Source organism: Coregonus lavaretus (genome assembly GCF_964263955.1).
Source record: "Coregonus lavaretus genome assembly, chromosome: 25".
In the NCBI taxonomy this organism is placed as follows: Eukaryota; Metazoa; Chordata; class Actinopteri; order Salmoniformes; family Salmonidae; genus Coregonus; species Coregonus lavaretus.
In genome coordinates this window covers 12,287,284-12,297,934 of record NC_140012.1, presented here as the reverse complement: position 1 = coordinate 12,297,934, position 10,651 = coordinate 12,287,284, and the positions used below count along the sequence as shown (strand labels likewise).

Genomic DNA, 10,651 nt, shown 5'->3' with positions numbered 1-10,651 from the left:
AACTGGGAACCCTGGAAAAAAACAAGGTCGAGTCATGATGACGTCAGTGATCTTCAGGTCGTAGCTCTAGAAAGAGTCCCAAGTTCCGGATTTACAATTCCGAGTTGGATGACCGTTCAAAACGTATTTTCCGAGTCTGAGCTCATTTTTTCCCGAGTTCCCAGTTGTCTTGAACTCACTGAAGTCAGATTTCGCAGTTCCGAGTTAAGTTGTTTTGAGCACGGCACAAATCATGCTTCATTGACAGCATGGCCAATGTTGAATGTTCATCATTTTAAACTTGGAAAAGAGACCCTTAATCCCAGATTTGGGACCACACAGCCACTCCACTGAATAGCAGGCTAGTTGTTATGGCTATGGTACAACCCAACACTCAGAGAAACCAACACGACAAAGGGAGTGGAAGAAACAAAAATATTTTAATAAAAGTTCAAATTGTCTTGGTCCAAAAACAACTGAAGTAAAGGAACAGAGTGGGCTAGTCGGCTCCGGAGGAAGGAGAGGCTGAGGCAGGCAGGCAGGCAGGCAGGCAGACCGACAGGCAGGAAGGCAGGCATGTTGAACTGAAGACAAAACAAACGACGGGTTAAGGAGAGTGGAGAGCCAGGCAAAAGACAAAGACAAAATAACTTTACTGGTGAGCCAAGTTACCGCTCTGGTAAGAACAACGATCTGGCGCCGGTGGAGAGCCATGCCCAGGAATAAGTAGTGCAGGTTGATGAGAGAATAGGATGCAGCTGCGTAGGCAGGAATCACTGGAAACAACCCGCAGCTGCACAGGAGAGGCAGATCCTGAGCACGCCCCCTGCTCCACTCCAGACACACCCACATAAAGGGGACAAACACACATACAACAGAAAAAGAGGGGACAAAACAAGGAGGAAGGGAAACAGAAAAGGGAGAGACAAGCTGCCCACATAACAGTACCCCCCCCTCAATGGTCGCCACCTGGCGACCCACCAGGCCTGTCAGGGTTGTCGTGATGGAAGTCCGTGATCAGCTGAGGATCCAACACAAAACGCTTAGGGACCCAAGACCTCTCCTCTGGTCCATAACCTTCCCAATCGACTAGGTATTGGAGACCCCTACCCCGCCTCCGAGAGTCCAGGAGCCTACTGACGGTGTAGGCCGGATGGTCGTCAATGAGGCGAACAGGTGGAGGTGGATCAGCCGGCGGACACAAAAGGCTGGAGGACACAGGTTTCAGTTGGGAGACGTGGAAGGTAGGGTGTATCTTCATGGCTGAAGGCAACTTCAAACGAACCGCAGCGGGGTTAATAATGGACTCCACCACAAACGGACCCAGGTACCGAGGAGACAGCTTGCGTGATTTGGTACGAAGAGGTACGTTCTTAGATGACAGCCAAACCTCTTGACCAGGATGAAACACAGGTGCGGGAGTCCTGCTCCTATCCGCTGTTGTCTTGTTCCTGTCGGTGGTCCGAAGCAATGCTTCCCGAGCGTCGCTCCACACTCTCTGGCAGCGGCGGAGGTTCTCCTGAACCGAAGGAACAGCCAATTCCTTCTCCTGAGCAGGAAACAGAGGGGGTTGATAACCCATGGTAACCTCGAAGGGTGAAAGACCGGTGGCAGAGGCGGTGAGGGAGTTGTGGGCGTACTCTATCCAGGGCAGATGTTTAGCCCAGGATGATGGATGTTGAGCAGCCACACACCGAAGGGTTGCTTCGAGGTTCTGATTGGCTCTTTCTGTTTGACCGTTGGTCTGGGGATGAAACCCTGAGGACAGACTAACGGAAGCACCCAAAGCAGAGCAGAAACCCTTCCAAACACGGGAAGTAAACTGTGGGCCTCTATCAGATACGATGTCCACAGGTATTCCATGGGGACGGAATACATGTTGGACTAGGAGGTCCGCTGTCTCACTGGCAGACGGTAATTTTGGTAATGCTATATAGTGGACAGATTTAGAGAATCTGTCCACAATGGTAAGTATAGTATCATTACCTTCAGACTTGGGTAGGCCGGTGACAAAATCCATGGCAATGTGGGACCAGGGACGGCTGGGAACTGGGAGGGGTAGCAGCAGCCCCGAAGGGGACTGATGGGAGGCTTTGCCCCGAGCACAGGTTGAACAGGCTGCCACAAAAGCCCGAACGTCAGTTTCCATTGAAGGCCACCAAAAATGTCTCCTAAGCAGCGTCAACGTGCGTCTCATCCCAGGGTGACCAGCAAAACGGGAGGTGTGAATCCACTGCAACACCTGAGACCGGACCGTCTCGGGAACAAAGAGTAGGTTGGGAGGTCCATCACCCGGTCCCGGGTCCGTGGCAAGTGCAGTCTTCACAAGAGACTCGATCTCCCACTGAACAGCCGCCACGACGCATGAGGAAGGCAGGACTGCCTCAGGCTCGCTGGTCTCCGAAGGGTCAGCAAACTGGCGGGACAAAGCATCTGGTTTAACATTTCTTGACCCCGGTCTGTATGTAAGAATAAAGTTAAACCTACTAAAAAACAGGGCCCATCTGGCTTGGCGTGAGTTGAGTCTCTTAGTGGCTTGGATGTAAGCCAAGTTTTTGTGGTCAGTCCAGACCACAAACGGCAATTCAGCTCCATCCAGCCAGTGCCGCCATTCTTCCAGTGCAAGCTTGACCGCCAGCAGTTCCCGGTTTCCAACGTCGTAATTCCGTTCTGTGGGTGACAATTTCTTGGAGAAGAAAGCACAGGGGTGAAGCCTTTGGTCAGTGGGGGAGCGCTGGGAGAGGACTGCTCCCACACCTGAGTCCGACGCGTCCACCTCCACAACAAACTGCAGAGAGGTATTGGGGTGTATCAACACGGGGGAGGTGGAAAACAGTTCCTTCAAAACCCCTACCGCCTGCTCCGCCTCAGGGGACCACCGAAAAGGGACTTTAGGAGATGTGAGTCTTGTAAGGGGTGCCACCACTCTACTAAAACCCTTAATGAATCTACGGTAGAAGTTAGCAAAGCCCAAAAATCGTTGAAGTTGCTTACGGGTGGTGGGTGTGGGCCATTCCGTCACTGCCCGGATCTTCTCGGGGTCCGCCTTCACCTGCCCGCTCTCAATTATGAATCCAAGGAACGATGTAGACTGTTTGTGGAACTCACACTTCTCTGCTTTGACGTACAGCTTGTTCTCCAAGAGCCGTTGAAGGACTTGACGGACGTGTGACTCATGCTCCTCGGGTGACTTGGAAAAAACAAGAATATCATCCAGGTATACAAAGACAAAACGGTTCAAAAAATCCCTAAGAACATCGTTCACCATGGCTTGGAAAACCGCAGGGGCATTTGAAAGCCCAAAGGGCATGACCAAATACTCAAAATGTCCCAGTGGAGTGTTGAAAGCGGTTTTCCACTCATCTCCCTTACGGATTCGGACAAGGTGATAAGCATTCCTGAGGTCGAGCTTGGAAAACACTGTGGCGCCATGCAGAGGTTCAAAAGCTGAGTTGATGAGTGGAAGGGGATACTTGTTTTTAACCGTTATGTTGTTTAAACCCCTGAAATCGATACAGGGGCGTAACGACTTGTCCTTCTTTTCCACGAAAAAGAAACCTGCACCCAAAGGAGACGACGAGGGACGGATTATGCCCGAGACCAGAGAATCACCAATGTACTGCTCCATTGCCTCTCTTTCCGGTCGGGACAGATTGTATAACCGACTAGAGGGCAAGGGAGCACCAGGAAGCAGTTCAATAGGGCAATCATAAGGCCTATGTGGTGGTAGAGACAGAGCCTTGTCCTTACTGAAAACCTCCGCTAAGTCATGGTATTCTTTGGGGACAGATGACAGATCAAGAGGAGCTGAGGGAGGAGTTGGGTTACACTTAGTGGGGGGAACCGCTGACCTCAGGCACTCGGAATGGCAGTTAGTGCTCCAACTGAAAATGGTGTGACGTGTCCAATCAATTTGTGGGTTGTGAAGAGCCAACCAGGGGAAGCCAAGGATTAGGGAGGTAGCTGAGCCAGACATAACTCTTAGCTGAATGCTTTCACAATGATTGCCAGAAATCACTAGGGAAACGGGGGTGGTTTGATGAGTTATCTCCGCGAGGAGGCGCCCATCAAGGGCTGTGACCCGGATGGGGGTAGGTAGTGGCTCCATGGGGATACGAGCTTGTGTAACGAACTGGTGGCTAATAAAGTTATCTTCTGCACCTGAGTCTATGAGAGCTGAGAGTGGCAGGGAATGACTCTGGAAACGTAAGGTTACAGGTACTTGTAATCGGGGAATGATGGGTTCAGGATCTAACTCTGGGCTCGCAAGTAGACCCACCGTTACGAGCGAGCCTTGTCTTTTGGCCGCTTAGGGCATGTAGCCAGAATGTGTGTGGCGTCTCCACAGTACAGGCACTCACCCGCCTGGAGGCGCCGTTGCCGCTCAGCTGGAGGTAGTCGAGCTCGACCCACTTGCATAGGTTCCTCCTCTGTGCTCGGGATGGAATCAGGAACAAGAAGCTGCCGACTCCGGAGAGGCGAGACTCGAGTGGTTGGAGGCTGGGGAACTCGTCCTCCTAGATGTGGCCCATCGCCTCTCTCCCGACGCCTCTCCCGCAACCGATTGTCTAGCTTGATGGACAGGGAAACGAGAGAATGTAAATCATGTGGCTCATCACGAGCAGCCAGTTCATCCTTAATGGCTTCATTCAAACCGTTTAGAAATGCTCCTTGAAGTGCCACATTGTTCCACTTGGAGTCCGCTGCCAACGTCCAGAACTCAATAGAGTACTCTGCCACACTGTTAGAACCCTGCCTCAAATTAAAAAGTATCTTGGAGGAATTACCCACATGGTCAGGATGGTCAAAAACAGTCTTCAATTTAGCAGAGAAATCAGCAAAAGTCAATCCAGTCAAAGTTTGATCTGAACACACAGCCTCAGCCCAAACCAGAGCTTTCCCTCTTAACAGCCCCAGAACATAATGTACCTTAGATGAATCAGTAGAAAATGACAGTGGTCTCTGCCGAAAAATCAAGTCACACTGAAGCAAAAATCCCCGGCACTTGTCCAATTCTCCATTGAACGGTTCAGGCGACGTGACAGGGGGTTCCCGACGGAACGAAGCCTGCCAAGTGTCCGAGGAAACAACTTGGGGTGCATCAAACTGGGGGTCAGAGAGAGATGGAGAACTGATAACAGACAATTTAGAGACGTGTGTAGTTAACTGAGTCACCTGGTTCAGCAGTTGATGATTATCTTCCACAAGAGTCCGAATCAACTGGTCATGCTGTCCTAGCAACGTTCCTTGAGCCTGGATAGCTTGTTGGAAGCTGTCTTGGTTTGCCCCGTGCTGTTTCTCTGTTGGGTCCATGGCCAGATCGTTCTGTTATGGCTATGGTACAACCCAACACTCAGAGAAACCAACACGACAAAGGGAGTGGAAGAAACAAAAATATTTTAATAAAAGTTCAAATTGTCTTGGTCCAAAAACAACTGAAGTAAAGGAACAGAGTGGGCTAGTCGGCTCCGGAGGAAGGAGAGGCTGAGGCAGGCAGGCAGGCAGGCAGGCAGACCGACAGGCAGGAAGGCAGGCAGGTTGGGAGGTATGTTGAACTGAAGACAAAACAAACGACGGGTTAAGGAGAGTGGAGAGCCAGGCAAAAGACAAAGACAAAATAACTTTACTGGTGAGCCAAGTTACCGCTCTGGTAAGAACAACGATCTGGCGCCGGTGGAGAGCCATGCCCAGGAATAAGTAGTGCAGGTTGATGAGAGAATAGGATGCAGCTGCGTAGGCAGGAATCACTGGAAACAACCCGCAGCTGCACAGGAGAGGCAGATCCTGAGCACGCCCCCTGCTCCACTCCAGACACACCCACATAAAGGGGACAAACACACATACAACAGAAAAAGAGGGGACAAAACAAGGAGGAAGGGAAACAGAAAAGGGAGAGACAAGCTGCCCACATAACACTAGTGATTGCTTTGCAATGCTTGCAGTTAGTCTCTGATTCCTTCCAAACCACTCATTGTTGAATTTGCAATTTCCAACTTGTTGTGTAATGTTTATATCCAATGGCCGATGAGCACTGCTATGTTTTATCTATAATTTCTCTTCATTATTTATCTTCATATGACAAGGATATTTAATTTAGTGCTGCACATAACCTATATATGAATGGCCTACATGTAGCCAATCAACTTTCACAGTGAATGCTTTTGTTTATATGTTTTGTGTGTATGACTTGAATATTGCCAAATGCATCAGTAAAAAATATTGAGCCTATTTAATGCAACCCTTGCTGTGAATAGATCGCAAAGCAGCAGCATACAACTGACCTAAACGTTTGGAAATGAGAAGTTAACTTTCTCATCCATAGCCTTAAAATGCATCGCAAGTGCAATTGCACTGTTTAGCTCACATCTGAAGGCATTTAGGATATAATGCAGATCGCTAAACTATTCTAATGATTATGATCACACTTCCTCAATTCAAATATTTTGGCGAAACTATAGGAAATAGGATGGTTTGATATTGTTTAGAAACCTGGGAACCAAGCTCGAGTTATCAGTGTGGCCCTATCACCTGGACATGTTTAAATACTGTATCTTCACGCCTAGAATAACAACCTCCAGGCTTGCATCATAACTGTCAATATATTGGGAAAAAAAGAAAATAATTACAGGGGGCAGTTTGGAAAAAACTAATCCCGTCCGAATCGTCCTCTGGAATAAGGGACATTCTGGAGTAATAATTACATAACCAACGTTCTCAAGTAATACTAGTCCCGTGCGAATAGGTATTTGGTCACATGCCTGCGATGCATACATGTGTCATGTAAAGAGAGTAAGGGTTGAGGGAATAGGGAATGTTTTACCTAAACAAATGAGGGATTTCGGTAACAGAACTTTTCAGTCAGAAATGGCTGTAATTATGTTGCAGCTGCAGCAACATGGACAGCGCGATAAACACTTTGATGTTCTGTGGTGGTCGCTGCAGCAGGGAGGAGAGAGAGACAACGGGTGCTAGTCACAGTCATTCGCTGTCTTTTTTTTTAACACAGCGCAGCAAGTCTTGAGCCTGGAATAGCACAATCAAATTAATTGCAGGTCGGACTCCCTCTAGTCATTTGTGTGTCTTAATTATTTAATCAAAAGCATCAGACAAGCTCAGTGAATATAGTTCTTAGCTAAAGGGGACTCCAGGCCTTGGTGTGTGTGTGTGAATGCGTGCGTCCGTGTTTTTATGCTGAAAACTAAATGTAATTTACACTTTTTGTGGTCAGTTTTACTGTAAGTTTATGTAGGTAATAGTGTCATCTAGGTGAGACTGTCAAAATGTTAAATGTATACACAAAGGGCAGGGCATGTATGTGAAAAGTATGTCACATTAAAGAGGACAGATATTGAAGTGTGCTGTGTGTGTGGTTAAAATCCCAATACCAATTACATCTGTAGACACCAGCTCTGAGCCAGGCTAGCACGGTGTCAAGGTGACCTGTTTATAACAGGGTGACCCTATCTCTCACTACTTCCCTCTTCCTCTCACTCTTACAGTATCTCCATTGACATGGCTCAAGGGGCTGGTCAAGGGGATGCTGTTGTAAATTGGGTTGAATGAGCAGGTTAGACACGACCCACAGACATAATTTCACTGTATGTGTCCCAGCCCTCCCGACAGACCCCTCAACACGCAGTAACACTGTGGAAGTATCTCTGTCAGTCTAAAGGAAGTCTATGGCAGTGACATAACTTCAGTGGGCGTTGTAGCACAGGAACACACAGGAAGTCTTATCTAGTTTAGATGTGTCTCAATTGTCTAAAGTCGCTTCCTCTTCGAATCCCCACGCTTACCCTAAATAGAGAAGCTGAGTAGAGGAAGCTCCTTTGGACAATTGAGATGCACCTAAGAGATGTGTCATGATGGTTTATGATGCATTTCTACGCTTCCATTAATATGTCAAAACGGCAGGTTCAAAGTGTTACCAACGAAACAAAAAAATTACCACTGGAAACTCATCTCAAAGTATTTAGTTAAGAGTAATTTGAAGCAGACATTAACATAGGATAACGACATACAGAATAATGATTTGAGCAAAGATTAAAACATTTGAAAAAAATATATATGAGTTTGACACTCATGTTTAGCTCTTTTGGGCTTTTTGTACAGGAGATGCATTATATATTTCCCTAGCTAAGTTACATTCCATTCATAAAAGTTGTACTTTAGTTTTTAAATGTAATCATGTCACGGGCCATGTTTTGGCGCCAGCGTAACCCAAAGTCGGTCCCAAAAAGCTTGGTATTGTTCTGGCTCTTTTGGCCAGTCCAGGTAGGTCCTGGTCTTCACCAGTCTGGCCAGCCTGTGGTGGGCAGACAGATGGTGAGGAGGGATGTCCTCCAAGAAGACCAGGATGAGGATGTCCCTTTGCTCCAGCCGCAGCCGGTCAGTGGCCAGCTTCATCTCCAAAGAGCACCAGTTGCTGCGGAGGTAGTGGCGGCTGACCAAGCATACAGTCCGGCGGCTGCTGTAGAGACTGTCTGTGATGTTGTCCACAATGTCCTTCCCCAGCTGGAAGTCTCTGCTGTGCAGACACAGGCGCAGGAAAGGGGGACCTCGTTGTTCCATGTTGGGCAGAAGCTCCTCCACCACCCAGTGCTCATCTTTCCCACTGTAAGAGACAAAGGCGTCGTACATGTAGCGTCCCTTGTTGTTCCGAAACACGGCCTCCTCCAACCAGCCGCGAGCGATGTAGAATAGAGCCAGCAGATACTGGCCAGCCAGGTGATGTAGCAGCACCACCAGCATGAAGAGCAGGAGGCCCAGCGTGTTGGAAACAAACAAAATGAATCCTACGTCCATTGAACAATGGATTTGGGAGTATTTGAGGAAGTTCTGAGTGCCATGCTCATCTATGCAATTTATTCCCCTCATTCCCAATGTAGAATGCCAAAACATGACCTGAACTTGTCGATTTCGTTTCGCCCAGTTATCAAACCAAGCATTGTTGCAACTGCATCGTAAAAGTAGATCTTGTATAAGCAGATACTTTAGGCCTTTCAGGGGCTCAGGGAATTCTTCCATGATTGTAAGCTCATTGTTAATAACCAAACGTAATTCTCTCAATGACTGTAAGTCTTTGCTAATGTCCTTTTCCAGGTAGTCGATCCTGCAGCCAAGGAGCATCAGAGTCTCCAGTCTGGTCAAATTGTGAAACATGATCGCAAGACCAGTCTGCCGATTGAGGTCTACTCCTGTAAGTTGCAAATCCCTCAAGTGCACAAGTGTATTCAGACTGGTTAGATCCACAAATAAAGTTGAAAGCTTTGATTCTAGCTTGAAGCGTTGAAGGAATTTGAAGTAGCTCCCAGCAAAGATGGACCCACACAGGATCCGCTCTGTCCTCGCAGTTAGCTCAATGACAGTCCTAAAGAAAGGCCTCTCACAGTCCTGAAAAGACACTGTCTCGCCGTGGACATGCAGGCCCAAGCCTGGGTTCGGGGCACCATCGCCCCCAATAATAAGAGTCATGGGCCTTCTGCCAGAGCTGATGTAGAGGTATGTCAGTCCCCGAGGTATGCTGCCAAATACACATGTCAGATTCAGCTCAATCTTGGATTCTGGAGGGAAGTTCAGGTCTCCCAGAGACACATTCTGTATTAAACTAAAGTGAGCAAAAGATAATGCTTCAATGTGCACCAGTGGATTTGCCTCCAGATTGAGGTACTTTAAGCAGCGCAGATCAAAGAAATTAAATGATTTGATTTCAGATAATTGGTTATGACCTAGGTTTAAAAGTCGTAACTTCTGCAATCCCAGAAAGGCAAAGTTTTCAATGGTGGAGATTTTATTATATTTCAAGTCAAGTTCTTCCAGGTTTTTCATGCAAAAGAACTGTCCATGATGTATGCTAAAAATACTATTAAAATGAAATAAAATGATTTTTAACCACAAGATAGGACTAGTTTGAGTTTTGCAAAGGGATGTAAATCTTGTATTGTTCAAGGAATATTCATAAACAGACAACATCTGGAGATTCCTCAAGACATGGATAAAGCTCAGATCAATAAATACTTGTGAAATATGGATTTTCTCAAGGCGCATTTGTCGAAGTGTCATGCAATTTTGAATAGCAGAAATTGAGAAGTTGACATGATCCGTAAATAATGAAACAGAAGAAGTTGAGAGTTGATAGACAATTTCACACATCGACTTTAAGTCACTATCCTTCTGCCAGAATTCAAATGATTCCACTTTTCTGACACCCGACTGCAGTAGTTGCATCTGCAGTACATCATTTAGAGGCATACTAAGTGCTGAAATGTTTATAAAACCTTCAAACACACCTTTACCTATGGTCTTTAGATGAGGGAAAATCAAGACAATATCTTGAAGACCATAGAAACTCGGGTTCTCATAAGTAGTCCCGTTAGACACGATACACTTTGGGCTACTCAGAGTGGCAATGTCAGCCGACAGGACCAGAGAAGTCAGTGAAGATGTGTTATTAACTATTCTACATAAAACCCCTGACAAGCTCTTTATATCTGACAAGTAACTAATTACCTGAATTATCATAAGAGTGGTCAATTGTTTCAATCCAGCAAATGCATCCAGAGCTATTGCAGAGAACGAACATGAAGATATTATTAATTGTTTAAGATTATGTAAATCCTTGAATGTATTTGAATGAATGGATAAGTTTAAAGAGCAAATAAGACTCAGTTTC

The 10,651-nt window shown here is 46.8% G+C and overlaps 1 protein-coding gene and 1 long non-coding RNA gene across 2 annotated transcripts; both read right to left on the bottom strand.

Annotated features, from left to right (window-relative positions):
* Nucleotides 1–5,359: 5,359 nt before the first annotated feature.
* Nucleotides 5,360–5,707, bottom strand: LOC311100589. The gene is made up of 2 exons (XR_014609834.1): nucleotides 5,623–5,707; nucleotides 5,360–5,534 (listed from the first exon to the last, which is right to left on the bottom strand). It is a non-coding gene; the product is annotated as an uncharacterized lncRNA (long non-coding RNA).
* Nucleotides 5,708–8,169: 2,462 nt separating this feature from the next.
* LOC311100529 (toll-like receptor 13) lies at nucleotides 8,170–8,784 on the bottom strand (the record flags this gene model as incomplete). Its single annotated transcript, XM_084141443.1, has 1 exon — nucleotides 8,170–8,784. The coding sequence occupies one exon, from the start codon at nucleotides 8,782–8,784 to the stop codon at nucleotides 8,170–8,172; it is 615 nt and encodes a 204-aa protein (XP_083997569.1).
* Between the last annotated feature and the right edge of the window lie 1,867 nt (nucleotides 8,785–10,651).